The sequence below is a fragment of the Saccoglossus kowalevskii genome, chromosome 9, assembly GCF_978046115.1.
Source record: "Saccoglossus kowalevskii chromosome 9, keSacKowa6.1, whole genome shotgun sequence".
Lineage (NCBI taxonomy): Eukaryota > Metazoa > Hemichordata > Enteropneusta > Harrimaniidae > Saccoglossus > Saccoglossus kowalevskii.
Genome location: NC_140649.1, coordinates 8048206 through 8071541, shown reverse-complemented (window position 1 = coordinate 8071541; position 23336 = coordinate 8048206). Strand labels below are relative to the sequence as shown.

General features: G+C 38.2%; 1 protein-coding gene across 1 annotated transcript; it reads right to left on the bottom strand.

Moving 5' to 3' along the window:
• Positions 1-2754: 2754 nt before the first annotated feature.
• On the bottom strand, positions 2755-12122 carry LOC102805945 (uncharacterized). The gene is made up of 8 exons (XM_006821173.3): positions 12042-12122; positions 10490-10710; positions 9369-9600; positions 8205-8374; positions 7029-7200; positions 5663-5773; positions 5208-5351; positions 2755-4722 (listed from the first exon to the last, which is right to left on the bottom strand). The coding sequence occupies exons 1-8, from the start codon at positions 12085-12087 to the stop codon at positions 4631-4633; spliced, it is 1188 nt and encodes a 395-aa protein (XP_006821236.2). The 5' UTR covers positions 12088-12122; the 3' UTR covers positions 2755-4630.
• Positions 12123-23336: the final 11214 nt, after the last annotated feature.

Here is a 23336-nt window from a genome sequence, read left to right as displayed (position 1 = left end):
CTGTCGCAGTTGGTTATACCATGAAATTCTGCACAATTCGCTAGCAACAGAGAAAAGTGAAAACAAAGTGAGGCACTTAACAAAAGTAATGCGCACTTTCCTTTGCATAATTAAAACAATTGGATTATCTTGACAGAACAAAAGCGTCACCATGAACTGTATCCCACAGTGGATAGAGGAATGCAAACTTTATCTCCCAATTCGGAAATATGACATACTAGTATATATAATATTTTATAATATAATATAATTAGCTAATCTATAGTTTCGATTTCTTGGTGCATATTTATTCATATACAAATACATCAAAGTATTGGTTTATCACGTTTCGAAAAATGAAATCATCTTAGTGAGTCAAACTGAACAAAAATCACTACACATGCTTTTGACATTTATGGTGTGGGAATGTTCAAGTCATTCTCAGCCTTTCCGTCAAGAAGTTATGAAAATATTGTCACGCCGTGTTTTGTATATCCACCATTTAACAAAGGTAAATACATCAGTTCATCTTTTGATATGTAGATAATTGGAAGTATATAATATAATCTCTTTTACCATTTTTTTTTCATATCACTTCAAAAACTACTGTTTAACTTTCTCATGTTTAATGTACGGCCCAAATTCCTCTATTTTGTTTGTGCGATCTTCTCCAGTTTACTGTTAAATACAAGTTAAATTGATTTATTAAACATATCTAAAAACTAAACTAATGTATTATACGGTTATTAGTAGGTATTTAGTCCGCGACGCGGAATAATAATAATAAGATATTTCTTCTTTAAAATATTATATAAATATTATATATGCATATACAATCGTCTTACGTGTCGATAAATCCCTAATACCCTAACAATAACAACTTTAATGACACCAAATGTACTAAAAATGATTAGAATACCATTACAAAGACCACATACTGACACAACAGATATATAATTACGTTGCTTCTGGTATAGTCATTTCAAACTTTTGTATAAATATAGAAATGTTACAAGACAGCGTCTAAAACTGCACTGTACACGGATGCAATCTACACACAATATCCCCGAGAACGAAGAGGCTTTGTAAGAGCATTACAACCGACATCAAAAGCATGACTCTAATAAAACAATCGCGTGCACTATTTTAACTTAAGGGGAGTACGCCGACTTTTAGTAACAGTATGTAGTCTGGCAGCTGTCTAGAAAACAACTAGTGGACATGAATATTGATTAATCACGTTAAATGAAACTTATACATATGCCGTGTTATTTTAATGATCTTTGACTCGGGTAACAGCAACTACATGGCCTAAGGTGACAATTTCACGTTCCACTCTCTTTACCCGAAACCAGTAACCCACACACGTGTCAGTTGATGAGCTCAGATTGTGTGGAATTTCGTAATCTTATGAATTTCGTAATCTTATAACACCTATTATTAAAGAACTTCACTGGCTTCCAGTACGGAATTGTTGTCACAATTATTTGCTACACAAACAAAGCTCTGAATGGCATTTCACGAAGTTATATATCTGACATCCTTCACTTCAAATCAACTTCTCGCACACTCCGCTCTTCGGCCAAATGTTGTATACTCCCAACTTCAGACTTGCATCATCTGGTGGGCAAGCATTTTCCCGAGCAGCTCCACGCTTATGGAACTCTTTACCAATAGAATTGCGTCAGAAATCTATAATAGATACCTTTACAAAAAATCTCAAAACTCTTATATTTACCAGAGCTTTTGACAACAACTAATTGTACAGCACCTATGAACAATACTGGCGCTATATAAATTGTATTGATTGATTCATTGATTTATTGATTCATTGATTGATTCATTGACTGAATTTAATATTTTTACGATATCTTACTAAACAGTAAGCAAATCAGACTTGGGGTAGATGGCAGTTGAATATGTTAAGTATATACAAAACAGCGATATAATTTTGATAATGTATAACTATGAATGTTTTCTCAATATTCTTTGTGTGGCGTGTCACATATTCATTACGTATTACACGTACGCATTGTGGTTTTATTTAGTCTGTGTCGAATACCCGAGGTAACTTTTGGTGAAATGTTGTGTTAGGCAATGTTTGAGGAACGTTGTCGTTTTTCCTGATAAGTACACGTGTTAACACTACAGAGCATTTCGACAGGTTTGTGTGACCACATCTTCCCATCTCGGCATCAGCCAGCAAGGTCCGTTCAAACACAGCAACCAGTGAGCCTTAATCAAGGGTCGCCATTTGGCCAATTAATTTAATGTGCTTTGGATATAAGATTATAGCAAAAGGCCTAAATCTGATGCCAAGACATGTATTTCTTTAAGTCACGTTAATATTAATTTAAAAAAATGCAAAACCTGAATCTTAAAACCCAAATTAATTTGTATGGGTTAACCTGGTAAATTAACATCGACTCCTCTTATTTTCAACACGAGTTACTATTTGAACTACTAACACATACACATAGATCACGGGGGGGGGGGGGCAGTCTCTCACATCTTTCAGAGGTCTGAGAATCAATACAGTGTAAAAACTACACCTCTATGCTGCATAAAATAAAAGTGTTCGCAAACAAAATAAGTGTTAGAATTATAACCTGTCCATACCACCTAAAGAAACAGAACATGCGTGGGTGGATTTCAGATGGTCATATTTTGAATAATCAATTGTAGTACTTTGATTATGAACGGACACCTACATTCTATGCAGTGCTGGGTAGAATCTCGACAAATACCTCGTTCACAAAAATGCACACACACACGTTATTATTAGTTACTTGTCAGAATTTAATACACGACGTGGTACATGAAATGTTGATCTAGTCGCCACAACAAAGTGACGTACATAGGCGGAAACAACATAAACACAAACAGGAAGCAGAGGGATTTCCAGAGAATCTATGTCCCTATCATTCTCCCGAATCAGACAGAGAGGACTGTCTTCATATTGCAGCCAGAAACACTGATAAACTCAACGGCGTCGGTGCAGTTTGGCGATAAGTGCAATACACTTAGTAAAAAAAGTCACATATAATACCACACTCAGTTTACAAACATGTATTTATGAGAGAATACTGTCTTGCTTTGTATTCTTAACGCATTATATCGATTTCTAACCTCATGTTCCGATTAAATTAGTCAGATGTCAGTAACATATGAAGATTATATTAGCCTCTGATCCAGATCCAAGCCTTATATTCAGCCTAAATTATTCTTTGTCTCGGATACCAGCGCCTTATTCGGAATCCATTATCCTCCGACTCAAATCCCAGTCCTATTCTCAGAATACATTAGCCTGCGATTCATATGCCTGCCTCTCATTTAGATTACATTGGCATCAAAATGAGATTCCAGTTCCACATTCAGATTACCTAATTAAAGGGCGGTAGTCGTCGCGCCACGCATGCGCGAGATATATGGGTCTCATAGAAACAAAGATGGCGACTTTGACTGTTGAGCAGATCAGGGAGTACAAACTGGGACGTTACCAAGCTTTAATTAGGCATTTTTAGATGGTTAAAAGGTATCGAAACAATCACAGGCGGTAATTAGTGCAAGTCATGCCCAGGTCAAATGTTATACTTGTGATGACTGCCGCCCTTTAACCTCTAAATCTGGTTTTATTAGCTTCCGATTCAGATTCCAGTCATACTCAGAATGCACGAACCTCCAATTCAGATACCAGCCCATAAATATATGGACGGCTAAACGTTCAATCTTGCAGACACTAGTTGTGTGTACAGTAAACCGTACATGCAGCCATAGCAACCGTGATCAGACACAGTGGCAATCTCGGCAAAAATGCAAAATAAGAAAAATTCAACCACTAAGTTTAAATCAGAACGTGTTATTAGCTCGCCAAATCCAATAAGAATACGTTAGAGCGTGTAATTTATTTTGCGCATGCGTACTCTACCGAGCAACGGACGCGAGTAAGACAAAATATAAACGCCAAAAAATAACAATGGACAGACAAACCCAGAAGAAGACAGCGACTGACCACATTTGATGACTCATTTTTCAAAGAAGTTAGAGTAAGTGTAGGAGGGTGCAAAAAATGACAGGTAAAAGATTCGAAACATTCAAAATCAGTCTTACTTTCCCGTTTGTTGACCTCGCGTCACGCACTATGTACTAGCGCACAAACGTTAATCACGCAAACACTACTACCAATTTGGGAATCAGAAATTGGCATACACGATTGAGAATTCGCGTTCACCTAGTCAAATAAATTGCAGCCGCACACATCGGTGGGTAAAATGTCGCCCATAAACATGACTGTTGTTCCTGCAGGGCTGCTATGCAAATTATAGATACAACAAATCAGCATTACCGACCGTAAACTAAAACCAGATTAAACTATGCGCCTGCGCCAACTTCGATTGACAAGTTTCAAACTAAATTCTTTGCAACTCCTACTTGATACATATCTCGTCGTCCAGGCATATATTTTGCCATTCAAAAATGCCGTTCCCACTACCAACGTGAGGGAATGGCGTACTAAATATCGAGGTATATTATTGCCCCGCGTGAGTGTCATTACACCAACTACTCGAATAAGGTGGAAATAGCGAACGCTGTTAAACATGTGTGTGTATGTTTAATTGTCGAAGGATAGTATATGTAGAATATTATCTCTTCACATAAAAAAGAAGGATGCCAGACCGAACATAAACAACATCAACACTGTTTGGATGACGTATGCACTCGTAGCTGCAGACGACTCTGGATCTGTAAGTAAAATGAGTAATGTTCAAAAATTACAAACTGAAAACTAACGTCAACACATTTTTTGTTTGAAAGTGGGGGGGGGTCGAAAAGGGCGTTTGGTTGATTTTTTTTACATGTCATAAATATGTGCGGTATTTTGGATTGTTGTATGATCCAAGATAAATGGTCGACCACAGCCATTTTATCTCATCGTGCATATATTGAGCTCAAGAATATGCTAAATAGTTTATTAATGGACTGATATTTAATGAACAATTTGCCGACTGTTTTGAGTTCATTTCGAGTATAATAGAAATTAAATCCGTTTTTGTGGTTGGAATGTCATGATTGGCATAGCACCAAAAAGAACGTGTCGACAGCTGCCGAAAATTTTAATAAACGCAGTATTCTTGACCGCGGAAAACTTGATATAGTATAATCTCTCATCACAATCTCACGAGTTCTTCGAGAAAAAACAAACAAAACAAGATTACTACTGCGCTTACCCGAGCAAACAGCCATTTCCGAGATACAATTGGTAACCGCAATGGTACTTTTTGCGAGAAAGGTCAGCTTGGAATCGGTCAGCATGACAGTGGAATTGTCACAATCAGAGTGATAGCATTGTCTCATCACTCCTCGTTTATCATCTAGAGAAAACAATTATTGATTGAAACACACACCACTGATTATTTCATAATTTTGTCATGAAATTTTAAAAACCTGTATATGCAATGGGAAAGTATGAATTACTAGTGCAGAATTGGATAACATTTTGTTTGCTGTTCAGTATTCTCCAGGTTAACAATTTCGCACAAATATATATCACTTTCAAGCGAATTGAGAGTGGTAATGGACACATTTTGCAATTATGATTACACGAAGTCATCCACTGCCACCCGATCCATGTACTGCATATTAATATTTACTGAATAACATGAGACGGAGAAGGAATGGTTACCTGTATCTGACAGATAGATGGCGCTGTACGATGGGTCATTGGTCCAAAAGTATTTGTGATCGCTGTCCATAAGACGTGGATAAGCGTTCATTTGGTCTTCACTTGGGGCACCTGTTAAAAATGAAAGAGGAAACGGACCTTGGATGTAAATCTGGCAGTTCAATTAGCTAGCTATATAGGTTACCTGGTTGTTATGAATATAGACTGGGCAGGTAGTAGTGACCGATGCAAACTAAAACACGCCTGCGATATGCCCCTTAAATTGCGCCCTCTTACGCTTCTGCGGCGTTGGAATTACATAAATAGGTGAAGGTAATTTACAGTCGTATGCATAGAGACAATACAAAGCACGAACAGAAATTGCCCTTTATAGAATAGTGGTCTTTATATGACCTTTCATTGATCGATTCCTGGATACAAATATGACATGATTTCTCAGTTAAAATTGCAATTTGTTTCTCTTGATTAAATTTCAGATTGAAGTAAGCCCAAAATGGGGGTCACTGGTAACATAAGACAGGTAGTATTTATAAACAAGTGACTTTTACATGTAAAACTGCGTTGGGACTGCGCAAAGGTAGTCGCTATCAGCAGGCGAACGCTAACACAGGTTTGACTGAGTTAAAAACGAGCGTGTGCCTATGTAGTGGTTCATCGTTTGGAAAATAGTACTAGTAAATCTCTCTTATTAACACCAGACTACTGGTAGCCCTCGTTCACACTTTTACGTCACGGAGGCACTTTGTCGCCAGATGCCGCGAGGTATAGGAGAGATGTATTTAAGTTGGGCGACTAATTCAATGACATAGCGTATTCAGTAAGACGACGCCCCCAACGACTTATTTCGTTAATTCGTTTTTAATATACACACACCGCCTCCTTGTAAATATTTCGCGGGCACTGTACTTGATTTAAAAGTACAACATTCGGGATTATAAACTCATAAAAAAATAGCGTTCCGCTATGCATCGGTGATACTAATAAAAATGTAGGTCAAATTATATACGTCATTCGTATCATATTGCGTAATTAATTCTTGCATGAACGAAGCCACAATTAACTACAACACTAAGTATCTATGATTTCTCGGGTTTCGGAATAGTTTGTTGTCATTAAGCGTAAACGTTTCCCTGTATATCGACCATGTCCGTATCACACAATTTGACACTCATTTATACTAACCTCAGCGCCCATTTGAATTAAGTAATGGGAGTGGAAATTTGAAACATTTTATTTGAAGCTTTGTTGCATTTGATGAACTAATTACAGCAAGGCCATTGTGTTCTCTATCCGAAGAGTTGGGTTACAATATATCAAAGCAGGCAGTGTTACTGTTTCCTTGCAAATGATGGAGATACCTACTCACCTTCAATGTCAAGTTCAATACTCTTGATCTTGTATTCAGGTTTGGATAAATCATTCCAAGCTTTACGAAACGCCGCCATCAATTTAGAATCAGATTTGCGACCCACTCCGAACAAGAAGTCACCTTTCGAATCGGCGTCTCTGATCTCGGCATTGAAGGAAGAGAACTCGTCCTTGATATGATTAAGAAAAAAATGTTGTTTGAGATTTGCGCTAAAAAGTCCGACCTTGGAGAGCCTTGAAACTGTCAATGTCAGGCTGGGAAATCTGTGGTTAAAGCGGTCGTCACCTGCGCATGCACGGGAATTGAGTCCCACGCGACAATAACAACACACGCTAAAACGCAAAGGCTTATTGGTAGACGCTTGCTTGTAAACAATGACACGCTATGGCCATCTGACGCATGCGCAGGTGACGACTCCCCCACTTTAAAGTTGCATTCTGGGATCAAAATGACTTATAAAATATATAGCTATGAACTTATACTTATCAGTTAATTATCAAACAAACAATCGAAATCATATTTCCAAGACGCCAATAAAGCAAAATGTGAATCATCTTAGAGTGTAATTAATTAAGGGCATGGTCAAGGTGCATCGCACGCCCAAAGTTCGCGCGACAGTTACCGCTCTTAAACGTGATTCAAAGAGTTTTCAGAGAGCTTTATTGGGACTGTTATGTGATATTATTGATGGTCTGATTTTGCTCGCATTATTGTGAGAGGGATCTACTGCCTACAGTTACTCGGAACAGAAGCGAATCTTCGAGAATCTACACCGTGTTAGAACACTATTCAACAGTCTTAGCAAATAAAATTTGAACAAACAACCAAATAGGAAGCCGAAACGATAGTCAAAATAATTCAGAATAACCCATATGTAATTATATAGTGTCAAGACAGCTCAACGAATACTCTCAGAGTGTAAGGACAGTGGCAGTGGTCACTTAAAAAAAAACTTTTCCAGTACTTCGACATAGATAACACGTTTATATGCCGCGGGGCCACTAACCCAAATTCGTTGATGTTTTGATCCACTAGTAGCCAGAAAATGACGAAGACGAAATACCTCGACTAAGCTGTTCCATACAATACGCTGTTTAACGCATATTAATATTAGTTGAAATAAAATTAAATCGAATCTGGGTCGATTCGACAATACGCCATTATATTACTCACATTGTCGAGGAAGATTTCCTGTGATTGATTTTTTGTGTCATAGTTCATGATAGTATCTAAAATAATAATTCCTTTGACCTTTGACCCTGTCGATTCCAGTTGTTCCTTCAACCAAACTTCGACGAAGTTCTTACTACCACACAGACCACTCGGACAGGCTGATGTGGGTTCTATAAAAACAAAACAAGAGATGTTATTCTGATTATATAGAAAATAATAGTGACAGAAAGATGGTCCACAGAATTAAATTTTCCGTAATATATGACGATTTGTGTAATTTCAAACTACTGACGTATTCACCCCCATGGGCGTCATTTCTATGGGTGGACCCGAACCATTAGTCCAGATCAGGGGTAGGTAGGTTAGAAATTCTGCGTTTTTTTATTTTATATTTTCATTCCTACAACGATTATTTTCTTTTTCATCAGACAACACATACACATAATGCTAATTTTCCCGGCAAATCCTAATTAATCGCCTAATTAAAACCTCTCAGTCTGCCATGTACTCGTTGGTCAAAGTCGCCAACTTATGAGACCGAGATCTCGCACATGCTTGACGCGACGAACGCCGCCCTTAAAGTCTTATTTAAAATATTGGGTGTAATATGAACACACATGCATGCCCGACTGAAATATAGTCTGAAGAATATATAGAAAACCGCAATTTATTTTGACTGGCTGTTATGGTAAACGTGTACTCCACATAGAGTGTTAAACGACGATAAACGAATGTTTCAGCAAATATTTAAAAACTAATCTATAAACAGTTTACAAATTTGAGTAATTAAAATCCCCTTGTAATTTAAAATTATTTTAATGCAATTCTGGATTCCGGCCAGAATTCTGCTTTTTAGGGTTTGCCATTTTCCCAGCAATGTACTGTAAAACATGTCTTTTTTTAGCTAGCATGTTATTTTAGCTATTTTAGATAATCTGTAATTTCGCTATTTCAAGATGCAGCTAATTTAACAGAAAGTATATTCTCACAGGGAGATTCTGTTAATCCATGCCAAGAGTCAAATCCGCTAAAATTGCATGCATCTATGTTTCAACGTGTTCTACAGTAGTTTGTTGTCATCCTTAAAAAGTTATTTTTTTCTTTCAAATGTTCTCACGCGGACAAATCCTTCTCCAAAAAAAAAACATGACTGTCCACTCTCACCTTCTTTCTCCTTCATGTCAAAAGCAGCAAATATGACAGTGTTTTCAAACGTACAGGACATGGCTTTCAGTTGCCTCAAAGCTTCCAACATGGCGGACAGGCCGGAACCATTGTTGTCGACCCCAGGGGTTGTTGGCGTCGTGTCAAAGTGGGCTCCCACTATCAGGTACTCGTCGTCTTCTGTGTCAGCCAGTTTTCCTGGAAGGATCCCTACCACGTTGTACCCCATCGTCTAGTGGTAATAAATGACATTGATATAACCAGAGTTACTGTACTGCGTGTGTACACATTCAGCTATTATGATACATTTTTTAACGTAACCAATTTAAATTAATTGTTCATAGCTTTCTCAAAATATGCAGATGGTTATTTGTTTGAAGTATTTAAATCGCAATGACGCGCGTGTCATAATTAGAGACGGTATTAATTGTTTAAAGCGGGAGGATCGTTACCTGCGCACGCGCAGGTAATGAGTCCCAAACGATGATAACAACACATGCTAAAAACGCAAAGGCTCGTGGGTAGACGCTTGTTTGTAAACAATGACCCGGTATGACCATCTGGCATATGCCCAGAGGACGACTCCCCCGCTTTAACACGAACATACAGTATATATAGCCACCCATGCCCACCCCTATTTTTTGGCAATTTTCTATGTTCAGGACCCTAGGCGCTTACCCGGATAAATTCGGTATTTTTCAGTTACTGCCAAAGGCTAGATGGACTCGTCATATTAGTTGCATTATATTCTTGAACAGTTTCACTTATTGTATTTTACGATTGTTTCCTTTTCCTGAAATTGAATTGTTTATTGCAAATGTATGAATAACTCAGGCCATACAGTTCGTTGTCCGTGTAACCATTTTTTTGTCGCCTGATTTGATTGGTGCGGTTTCTCATGAGTGTAAAATGGAGGTGTGAAATCAACCGCGCCCCCAACGACATTCTTTGTTTTAGTTATGTAGCGTTTGTCAGTTAGAATACCTTCAAGTCACCAATCTACATATTGTCGTCGCTAGAGGTCGCAAATATATTAAAGGCGCAGACTGTTTCCAATTCATCAAACTCTCATCTCAGCTATACATTTTATTTGTTCACACTAGTAATTCTTTTACACTGACCTGTGGATCAGAAGTGGCGAAAGACACCATATTAACGTCAAGTTCATTGTCTTCAAATGTACTTTTAATGAAGTTCCTGGCTGCTTCGTGATATGCCATGTTACCAGCGTGATTGCGATTTTTGCTGAACTTGTTCTGTATCATTGTACGCAGATTGGACGCAGTTTTGACGTAGTCCTCGTCAGCTGACTGACAGTGTGACGCCAATAACAGTACCACAACTGCAACAAACAACAATATTTTAAGAGGATGCCTTTCCTTCAAGTTCACTAAATGTCGCATTTCACCTGACGTGAGTTCATATTTAGAATCGTTGAAGGGAGATTAGAGCCTAGTCGAATGTAATGTGTATTTGTTACGAGTATATGTGTCTTATGCTAATTTATGTTTTTGCAAACAATTGGTGTTGTGTAACGCGTTGTGCGATGTGACGTGCTATGATGTGATGCGATGTTATGTGATGCGATGATGTGTGTAGTGGTGTGATACGATGCACTGTAGCCGGACTGGTCTTATGTTATTGTTGGGGGCTTGTCTTCGTTTTGCCACGAGCTACTGAGTGTCACGCTGTCTTACATTGTCATGGGGTTGATCACAGTGGGGGATATAGAAATTCGAGCAATTATGATGTTGCCAGTGTGACTGAAATAACTATCGTGAGAATTGCATCCTGAGAAGCAATTAAATAAAACCTGGAACAGTAATCTCCTGTTCAATGGAGTAATCTTTCTCTTCCGTAAGAGTACTCCGGTCAGATGTCAGTAATTGCAAAGTTCGAACAAAAGAGATGTGGGTTAAGTACGATTACCTCATAATTTGCAAAGCTTCCTTCGTAAGTGATGCCATTGTACTTGGCGCTCATTATCCTCCAATCAATGCAAATTGCTTAACTAGTTATGCTTTACATGGATATACAGTGGGAGAGGGGGGGTGGTGCAACCCTTTAGGCGAGTACTGACATTTCATGAATACCACAAGTGACATGCGGAGATATTTAGGTTTGATGTTAGTGCTGGTGGCATTAGGCGATTCCACTGAATGCGCCACGGAAAGACAAGGACATTGTGAAATTATGGAATTCTAAAAGACATACTTGTTTCGTAAGTTTCAGATATTGACAAATATTAAAATTTGTATTGGTTGTGCAGTTGTCCATATCATTTCATGTGATTATTATCACGGAACGGAGTATCGTAAGAACCGGAATTCTTCAAATACGTCATAAAGATTGACCATTTTTTACAGAATTGCAGCGAATGTACATGTTGAATGTTCATCATCAATCCGTTTCAATGAAATAACAGAGTGAATGGATTGTGCAATACAAGAAGCTATTTCTCAACAATCCCTATGACGCCCTTTCGAAGAGATTTGCATCAACGCATAACAGTTTTTTATCACAGTGCTACGTGTTACGATTCAATTGTTTTTTCAAAAGGTGTGCACTAATATTTTCAAAAGAAACTATTTCGAATATCGTGGCTGTGATAGGAAAGACATAAATGCGAAATGACATTAGAGTAATATCAAAGCTCGGAGAAGGTGAACTTACCTGCTGTTCGGTAGATACAAAATTTCGAAGCCATCTTAAAGCACATTAACTCTGTACTAAGCTGAAAACCAGAATGCAACTGAATCGAGTGAGTTATTTTGTAATACGGCACTTGTCCTTAGTACATTTCGGTACCGTGTGCAAAGGCCAATCTAGGACGGTGCCGTGGGGACAAACAGCGTTATATTTTTTACTTATCCCGGTAGTGCAATTGGAAAGCACAATGCGTTGATAAATTAGGTACACAATGATACACGGAAGGTCTCACTAATCTACCGAAAAATGATATATCATTAACTTATGACTTCCCATGACAGAAAGTTGACGAGCACGCTAACGTATCTATAGCTACAAAGTGAAACGTGACAACGGGATATGATTAACTTATAGATAATGCTAGCAACAGCGTGGAAATTTACTGCACTCGGTGGATTGACGTGTGCAGGTGTTCGGGAGAGATAATGTCTGACCAAGGTTGTGATGAAACCTAAGATGGACTGTGAATTATGGGCATAGCTCCGATGCAGAGAATATATAGTTTACAGAACGTCCCCGAAACGCGCTGCTAACTTATTATCTTCTAATATAGTGTTAGGTCCCAATACAAGGAGACATACGCACAGAAGAATATCGAATTCTGTCTAAAATATATTACGGCGTCTTCGCTCAGTGCATTCATGTAAATAAAATGCTTTTTACACGCGTTGCATCATGCATCACGAAGACAACTCAGTGAGACGATTATGGCGTTTTAAACTTTAACAGGCAATATTTTCTACATGATATAACATTACTATCATCGAACTGTGAAATATATTTAGATGTAGAGTTGAATTGTCTCTTGAAATGAAACGCTCATTGTAATAAGCTAATCAGTAAATGTAACAACTGCAAAACACGCAGAGCCAGATACTATAAAAAAAGTCTATAACAGTTTGTTTCGTCAAAACAGGAAATTATTAGTATAATATGTGGTCCATTTAGAAAAGGACACCATGAAACTTGAAAAGGAACATTTCCTAGCTGCTCGGTTAAACACAAAACAATGGAATTTACCGTAATTACAATTACTTAGTAAATTAGTTCTCAAATATATAAAATAAAACTAGATATAGTCATCCAATACTATACACTCTGTTACCATATAGAACATACGTATTAAAATACGATTTTGCAAATAGAACAGTACGAGAGTGTGATGATGACCTTCCAGGGTCGCCAGTGATGATGGTTTCTTGTGTGCATTCTTTTACAAAAAAAAATACTAATCAAATCCCACGCGATAACACTTGCAACAGATACCGATTAAAAATTTACATTCATAAGGATACCGTATTTATTTGTATATGTTTTTAATGTATGTCGTCTTCTGTCCTGTTTATTTTGTGTAACTTATTTGTGACTAGTGGTTATTATATTGATGTCAGTCCGTGCTAGAACCCGGAATTAGGTAAATAAAATAAATAGTTTCCTTAGTGAAATTAATAAAAAAAATAGCAAATTCAATATAATTGTGACATGCAATAATTTGCAAACTAGTTCGAAGCTCGTTGACAATACATACACGCACAACAACCTTGTGTATGTTCATCACGTGACTACAGCGTGTAAAGTACTTCAAAACCAAACATTTACAAATCACCAAGTCATGGTTTGTACGTAGTAACACGAGTTGCTACGATAAACAAAATGGCGAACACGATGACATAGTTCGACAAACATATAGTACATGAAATCGAAATCTATTGGTCCTACCACCGTCCCTGGTGTTGAGGGACGGTGGTCCTACCTACTTTCGCTGCACGTCGCTTCGCAATTTTCTGAGCACAGAGCAACTAGTTCGAGTACAAGAGTAATTACCGCACCGAGTACGGCTACGAGGACGCCAACAGAAGTTAACGGCCTATTTTGGAGACGAGGTTCTATTATAAGTTCCTTCCCATACAGGCCATTAACTACCGTTCGAGTTCGAGTTGCCACACAAGTAATACTGTGAATTTGGCGAGATTTAGGTGTTATATGCAGTCCCATCGCGTGTTGTGTATTATCACGGTACACACGTGTTACATAACTCTTTTTTTCATAGAGGAACACTGAGCCAATGAGCTCTAGAAATCGCACCTGATTCATGTACATGTCATAGTAAAATGCATGTTTCGTTCAACCACAAACCACAGGTCGATCTGAATACCGTCGTTTGAACCTAGGATGTTGTATCATTTTGTGGTCTTCACTTGAGTCTTCACTTAGTTCTGATAAAGCAGTCCTCTCCTAGTAAGTGGGTATTGTTGAGAACAAAGAAACTACTAAACGGGTACTGCTCGGAACTAAGAAAAAGTACTTTCATACTAAATACTGAACAAATACCGTCCGCTATGGAAGAAACAAAATAATTTCTTTTTATCGCTTCAACTAATTAGAACGCTCCGTCCTCATTGATGTTACGTGTCATGGCTTAGTTATTAGTTTAATTTACATAGCATTGAATTATGTTTTGCGTACAAGTCTTATCTCCATGCATGACCGGAGAACACATTCGTTGAACAATTGTCTTATCTTAGTTTACGCAATGACTCATACATACGTACTCGTAAAGGTACAATGAAATAGGCTTAGTCTGTTTAGACTATGCTCCTCATTTTATAAAACTAATTTGTTGAAATCAGGTTGTGTGGTGTGATATTTTATTTATTTATTTATTTATTTAATTAATTAATTAATTAATTAATTAATTAATTTATTTTATTAATTAAATTAATCACTCACTCGCTAGAGCGATTTTTGTCTCATATATTCAATACTAAGTTATGGTAACTGATGCACATTTTTTTTAATGTGGAGTTGTGTTCATTTACATAATTCTAAATTTTACGATATTTCAGAAGTTCGTGATGTTTGCTTTTAGATTGTACCTACGACTATAGTCTTCTCTGTGATTGTACAGACATTGTTCATGCCAATCTGCGCATATGTGGGGCGCCCTCAACCGGCAGGAATGCGAATTTTGTTTACTTGAGGGCGTTCCACGCATGCGCAGATTAATTTGAAGTCAGGTATCACAAGAAACAGAAAATTGTCATAAATGCGTGAAATTTATTAAAATATATGATTTACATGTTATCGGACTTGTAAGCACTCGTAACTGGTTTTGACAAGGTATTTTTGTATTTTGAGGTTTGATTTTCGGCAGCTAAAAAAGGGGGGGAAATTTTGTTTCCGCTTTTGCATTAGCGATTTTCAGGGTTTCGGAGCATTGATACTTCAATTTAATGAAATATGCTTTACGTGTTCAAACTGTACATGTATTAATAATATAATTTATATTATTTTGAGCAAGGGTAAGGTCCTGTACTGGGATATAGTCGCTCCGCCCCACAGACGTCCATGTATTGACACGAATAGCACCGTGTCGTCAGGCACCTGTGGTCGCATCGATACTGTGTATGGATCTACAAAATCACAATAGCTGTATAGCAATAAGAATTTAATCATCTGACTGCTGACTTCAAGGATTCACGACAAGACTAGTTTCACTGACTTTATAAGACGTACCCAGACACCACTCATATGCTTGGCACTCAGCCACCATCACATATCAAACCATCAGGAGCAAGATATGAATCTAATTTGTGCAACCAACTGTTCTCTTTCAAAAGTGACAGTTTCATTAAAAAACTATGATGCTCTTCTATAAAGTTTGCAGTTAGAAGTTCTTTAAGAATTTATTGCTGGAGGTCATACTCTACACGCTGGAGCTCTCGCATCGGTGATACTGATACTGAAAGAGGCTTGCTGGATAATTTTTTATAATTTGTGTAGACAGACTTCTTCCCTTCAGAATCATCTGTATCTAAAACACTAGTACAGCTACCAGTATTTAGTGGCAATGCGTCTGAACTACCGCTCCTGTCCATCAAAATTCATGGTTTAAGAGATCGTCTACTGCAGATTATCTTGATGCTACAATTCCTGGGCTAGACTTGGAGTTGATAGGGTTCATTGTATGACTTATCTGTTGTATGCGATTTGCTATGAAATGAAACTCACTACAGTCATACTGTCTGTCTGTCCAGAAAATATGACGGCTGTTTCATAGCAGATACACGAGATTTAGCCTTCAACAAGGTGCTATAAATGTTACTATTTGAATAAGTAATGCGTAGATATGAACAACTGCCATATCCATCCTATTATGCATCTGAGAAGTGATGCAACTCTGTCACAATTGGCTTCTGCATACCTTCTACTATTTATTTGCCAATGCAGGTAACTATTTCTCCATTTAGACCACTGTGTACATATTTCGTCAGGAACTTGCTCATCCCAGTGATGTCCATCCCGACAAAGATTCTGCCATATCTTCTTTCGCTCTAGGAGGCATTGCGAGATGGAGCCCATTCAACTGATCTTGACCACTAAGTAGACACTGTTTTCTTTACATTCACTTCTACAATTGAACACAACTTTGAGCTTATCCGGTTTCTTGGGGGTGATAAACCCCATGATTTGGTATATACCATACTGTGTCCTTCTCTATCTCAGTAGCAGGGACTTTTCTGCATAGGATTTCTTTACCAATCTCTCATGCTCATAATGTAATTGTCTCAATATTGTACATTTCTGCCGTACATTTCTTCTGTAAGTCTAAAATTACACCCATCTTTCTTTAATGGTAGGAAAAATACAAAATGCCCATCTTCATTCTGGAGAGTGTTCTCTTGCTAACTCTTCAGAAAGCGGTCTTCCAATGACATCTACATGATGCTCATGAAATTCAAGTTCCAGCATATTTCTCACTTCTTCAGTTGTCACATAACATAACATATGACATGACTTTGGTGTGACCTTGTCATTCTTGTCTAGCAGGAGAAATGGGTTCCCATGCACCCCCCTAAAACTAAATTCAGCTCCCCAGGGATATATACTCAAGGAATTTTGATGTTACAAGTGAAAGAAAATGTCCCATGGGGTCCTAATTAGCATACTTCCAAGATGGCTGCCACCCACACTCATTAAAACACTTGGTATCATATCTCAGTTACTACAAGGCTGATTTCGAGGATATTGGTATCGATATTATGGTTTTCTGGGGTGCTGAATAGAATGACTGGTCCCCAAAGCAATTGGAGGTCAAGGTCACATCATTTAGGCGAAGGTCAAGACAATTTCTTTGAAAATGCTTCATTTTCATTAATTATTCCATATCCATTGTTGACCCCGCTCCCAACTGTTATTATTCTCATATTATTTGAATATATGTATGTGTATTGATATGTATGCATGTCTAGTTTCCAAAGTGAACATTTGAATCTTTCATTTGGCAGTAGTGATATGCAGAGGTTATATTATAGAACTAGAGACTAATACCAGTTTAACCAGAGACTAATACCTGTCCATATCTAGCAAATAGAGACTAATAGTAGTTTAGCACTAGTAAATAGAGACTAATAGTAGTTTAGCACGAGTGGTGGTGGGTAGTCAAGTTTTATTAACCATGGTTAATAGAAAAAAGAAAGGCGAAGTTTGGATGCGTCTAAACCCTCTATGAAACAGAAACGTATTGCATTCACATGTATGCCACACAACGAAAGGGTACCAGGTGATAATCCTTTCACCTGTTATAGTTCTGTAAAATGTATACCAACAAAGAAGTCATATTTACAAAAAAGTCCGAGACACAAGACTGCCTGAGGCATTTGATTCTCCACAGCTATGAAATATATATGTGACCTGCTTCTAGAAAGTCTAGAGGGTCTCCATTTGAATACAACCTATTACCACCGGTGCTGCTGCCTGAGTTTTACGGTTTCTCAGCCAGGTGTTTTCTGGTTGTGGTTCTGAGGTGCAGAAGTCTGAAAGAATGCAACGACTTGTGTACTCTATTGGAGTAGATGTCTGTAGAGCAGTGACTAATGGGCAGTGGAAGTTGTCAAAACTATTCGTCATCTATACCACAGTAAGCAGTTAACGACAATCTTGAACAAACTAGGGCACTGTGAGTCTTATGACTTTGGGTTAGAGCTGGAGATTGCCATGGCAAAAGCACTAGATGATAATTCGACTTACCTTACTCCTAACATAATCTGTGGTGATGGAAATGCAGTGTTTCACAATGATTGGGACAAGATTATCAATATTACAACAAACATCCATGGCTCAAACGTGGTTAACAGTGCCGGACCCATTAACCAGCCCATCACCTAGTATGAGACAGTGCAATAGCTACTACTGAGATCAGAGGAGGCTACATGAGAAGTGGGTCAGAAGTACATCATCAATACCCTTGATCTTGGTGTCTGTATGAAGGAACCCCCACTGTTGTGGAAATATCCTGACAAGTTCAAGGACCATGTTATCCTCCTTCGACCCGTTTACACATCCATGAATTACATTGGTATGATCACTAACCACAAGTGCAGAGGTTCAGGGTATGCTGAAATTCTGTTGGAGGCACAATTGGTGACCAGTGGCTGGCTGAAAAGCGCCCTCTCTGAAAAGGCATATGCCAAGGCCCTGTTCTGCCTAAATAGTGTTTGTGGGGCACTAGAGAGGTTGCTGCTTGAGCTTTTCATTGAAAACATGCACATCCAGCTTTCTCTTGTAGCTCTCTTCCACATCATCAAGTCCTGCACATGCCAGAACCTCTGTCTTATTTTACAGGATGCCTCAACACTTGGCATAATCCAGCAGTACCTAGATTACAGGACAACCCGTGCCCAGTACTTTGAGAAGTTGTTGGAGATGTGTGACATGGTGAATGATCCTGAATGCCCACATGCTGGCAAGCACCGGGACCTGGAGAAGGCTAACATCAAGAAGAGTGAAGAGGCAGTGCAGCAAACTGGGGCTGTAATACTAAGCTTCCTGAATTCTTTCAGAATACCGGTCCATGAAGACCCAGCAGATGACAGGCTCTATGTATTGCATTCGGGTGCACCTGTTTCACTTGAGGTGAAGGTAGATGTGATGCGTGTTAATGCACTGGGTGAGGCGGAAAAATTGAATTTTATTCGGCAGAGACTTGCATTTGAGAATCACGAGAAGGGCTTCTTTGATTCCATCAAATGCCAGAAGCTACTGACTATGGAACATGCTAGCAAGAAATTCATTCTAACAACATCACAGGGAAAGGTGAATAACTAGTATATCAATCAGTTTACATCCTTATTTACTTACAATATCGTAATTTAGATTCTATTATGTCGTCACTACACTAGGAATCACAGATAGTATCTCTACAACTTCAGTGTGCTGTGAAATCCGACAAGAGCACTACGTGGTTTTACAGACTATGTGGTTAAAATCTCCACAACACGGCATAATAATAGTATTTACGAAGTAACGCAATTGTCTTTTTTTTTCGATAACTTCACGAAGTTACGAAATTGTTCAATATGTAACGATGGCCTCAAATAATGTCGCTTACGATTCTACAGTTGTAGACAACAAAGGTAAGGCAGAGTCAAACCAAGCAGTAATAAAGCAAATGCTGAGAACGACGTGTCAACCATGTTAGTATTCATTATGTCAATCAAAGAAATTAAAACTGAACAAGTTGAGATTTTGGCTAACTTGTGCACCAGATTTGACGGCATTCAGGAAGCATGTGAAAATTATGTGGAAGTAGATAACGAGGATGATCAAGAAACTGTTCATTCAGAAACCATGTGTCAAAGAAACAGAAAATATCAGACGCGATAATACTGCTTTTGGAAATCAAAGCGGGGTCAGGGCTGGCGAGGCCAGTGTGAGCTAGTTTTAAGGCATTTTGTTCATTGTGAATAAAAAATGCGAAGTTCCAGCTGGCGGAGGTTGTTAATGGGTTATTTCGTGGTGGTATTTCCGAAAAATACAATGCGCTTATAAAAAAAGACCAGAAAACTGTGAAGGGCTCATGATAGTCAGAGTTAACCAACTGGGATGGGATCATATTATACGCCCAGAAACAAGAGCTATGGCAAACAAGTTCCAAACAGTACAGGCTGCACTTATGAAGGGCTTGGCAGATGTGAAACTTGTTAATTGTTTGGCGCTGCAAACAACTGAAAGTGACTATTCGAAACTGTTAACCATGGGAACATATACACTTGCTTTGGTCATGGAGAAACCAGACCTCATGCAGAGCTATCCCTATCGTTGTTAAACATCAGTGACATTCAATGATGACCTCACGTTGATGATGTCACCAAAAGGGTAAAAGATATACAAGAAGTAAAAGCAAAGCCAGCATGCGCTGTATCAACACTCAAAAAGGTAGGGGAAAGGGGCGTTTCAGAGGTCGGAAAATGGGACACAGAGGAATAAGACATGGTTATTACACACGCCAACGAGCAGAGCAGGCTAGCTGAAACACAAAGCAAAAAATGAAATGACTAAGGATGAAATGAAAGTTGACTTAATTTCCCATGCACATATAGACTTTACAGAAAAGCCTGCACAGAATATTGCCCATAAACAGTACTTAAGCCACAAATCAGAAGAAATTGACATTGATGGAGAAATTCAAAAATATTGAATTCATTTCAACCATTTGTGTACGCCTAAAGAAGGATAGCACATTTAAGATGATATTTAATTTGAAAGTAATATTGTCAGCATCCTTTATTTCATGTTTTTGTCATATTCCCCCAAACCCTGCAAATGGAAGTGTGCACGGAATCATGGGAAGAAACGGTGTGCATTGGGATAACTATCATAAAGGTGATTGACAAGTCATGCTTGTTTTCAACTCTGGGAGGACAGTGGGTTCTAACTTCTAAGCTTGTAATTTACATAACAAAGGGTGTTTACAACTTTGGAACGAGAAATGGAATCTACCAGGTGTGCTGTTATTTGAACAACAAAGGATGTTTGTGATCTACTGAGTTGCCTACGTGACACAACTGCTGGCAAGATTACATTCTGATTGGCTCATGTGGAGACCCAGATGATGTCACTGCCTATAAATTGGACAGGCTAAAGACAGTTTTGGTCGATCATTTCAACTTGGTGTCCGTTTTTTCAACTTGCTTTCCTGTGTGTTCTGCTACGATACGATATTACAGGCTACAGCCATCATTCTGTGAGACTTGTATGAACTGCTCTGCGATCTCCTGCTTTCAGCGGTGCCCTCCAGAATACCAGCGTTCCTCTGCAAGCAAGACTCCTGTATTTCTCCGTTGTTGAGTTGCAGAAGCCATTGACTGCCGTCCAATAATACATCCTGGAACTGCGAGTTATCACCAATGCACACTTCCCTGAGCAATCCCCTATTTTAGTGACTTTATTCATTGTATTTTTCTGTGCTTTATTTCTTGTAATTATTTTGAGAGGTATTAAAGCCAGGAGCTTTAACTTGATATTTTGGTGTATGTGTATTTCAATTCCAGTACTATTGTCTTGTCTATCCCATACTAGCAGTGAAAGAACCCCCTGTCCAGTAAGTTCTGTCGGTGGCCCTCTCAATTGAGATAAACAGGTCACTGTGACAAATATGAAGATTACCATCATTTTAATTTACAGGAATCATACTATTCTGTGTCAATTGCTGACGAGCATCGGAAATACTTTAATTGCAATGGTATTACATTCCAGTATACCTGTCTGTTGTGGAAATCACGAGTACGAATTTTGACCTGGGTGGGACGTGCACTAATTACCACCGGTAACACTTTCAATACCTACTAATCACCAAGGATTACATTGTTAAAGCTTAGTAACGCCCAGTTTGTACTAGTTTGTCTGTGCGACCCTCAAAGTCGCCATCTTTTTTCATTTCGTGCATGCGTGGCGCGACGACCACCGTCCTTTAATCGCACGAGTTGGAGTGCGTTTACAACTGCTGACAAAAACTACGGCATTTACAAGTGTAAACGAGATGCGAGTCAAAGAGACATGTGGATTTACTAAAAATAAACCAACGGTCAGAACAATGAAACACGTGATTATGAATGCCTGCGTGTGATTCCCAGTGTAGTGGTGACGTAATATGATCAAACATTAAATGAATTTTAACAAGTTTTAGTTTGATTTAGATTCTATGTAATCATCACATGCCTGCCAGCTTAGCACTGAGTCAAAATAAAATAAATTCTGAGTTTCTAGCTTTTAAAACAGTACTGGATAGCTACTGTGTCTATGGAGACAGTGGAATTTCTATGCCTATTGGCCTCTCTTTCAGTTCTTCTGAAACAGAAAGTGTTTGAGGGCGCTCAACTTACGAAAGGGTTCTATTAGATGGATTAACACGTGACGCCTTAGCGTATTTCGTTTAATAAAATCTGAATATGTTTGATGTGCGCAATAGTGTCTGAAGTTGTAGAGACTGACGCATGCGCAATAATATCTTATTTAATCCCTTTCGGTTCGATATGACTGCATATACGCTTCTACTTAATAAGTTTTGTTTAATTTCCTGGGTTAACAAATCTCTGAAATTCTTGTTTTTTATTAATAGACGACTACGAATCAAATCGACTGAACGGTCGTTTTTTTTCGCACAAAAACGTCACAGGAGCACTTCAACGATAGATAGTGCGACTTATGGGAGCGGTCCTTGTTCAAATTGTCGACAATCATGATATTCAAAAGCAGCAGTACTGTTTTTATTCAACGTAACATTCTTTTATTCAGCAATAACAACAAAATGCAAACACTCTGAACAGTGGCGGATAAAGTCCCGAAGAATGTCATAATATTTATCAAATAAAGTCCCAAAACACCTTGCATCACCCACCCCTCAACAAATTCACATACATTCTTCATATTAAATTAATTTTTCCATAATGGATTTAAAAAACAAAATCGTTTCTCTTTTTTTTCAGAGAAAAAATAGCTGTGAACAATATTGGATCAAAGTTCTTCTCTATAGTCTTTGATTGGATGAGCGACGTACCGGAAGTGATATACAGAAAGTGACGCAAATTGTTGGCGAACATTTTGTTTTTTGAGTTTGGTACATACATAATGGAATAAGTGCTTTGTTCTGCGAAAAAATGCAACGCGGTACAAAAACTAGCACTTCACTCTTTCAGTAAAAAAAAACAATGAACCAGTGATACTAACAAATTAACAACTCTCACGCATCTAACCACCTTTTAAAGATTTGGTCTCCTAATTAACAATCAAATTTAAAATGAGTAATTTAACTTGCAAGAACTACAAATCGAGTTTGACTAGATGTATTCCAAGCCATGAGAAGAATGTTGTGTTTTTAATAGGTTTGAACAATTAATTGCCATAGTTATCACTATCAGCCGCTAGTTTTGATAAATGATCCCAACGCTGCGGTATGACGTCAAGTAAAAAGTGAACTGG

Coding starts and splice junctions, on each gene's coding strand:
- LOC102805945 (XM_006821173.3), bottom strand. CDS start 12,087: ATGTGCTTTAAGATGGCTTCGAAATTTTGTATCTACCGAACAGCAG. Junction 8,375..9,368: donor TGACATGAAGGAGAAAGAAG/GTGAGAGTGGAC, acceptor TTGTTTTTATAG/AACCCACATCAGCCTGTCCG. Junction 4,723..5,207: donor GGAAATGGCTGTTTGCTCGG/GTAAGCGCAGTA, acceptor TTTTACTTACAG/ATCCAGAGTCGTCTGCAGCT.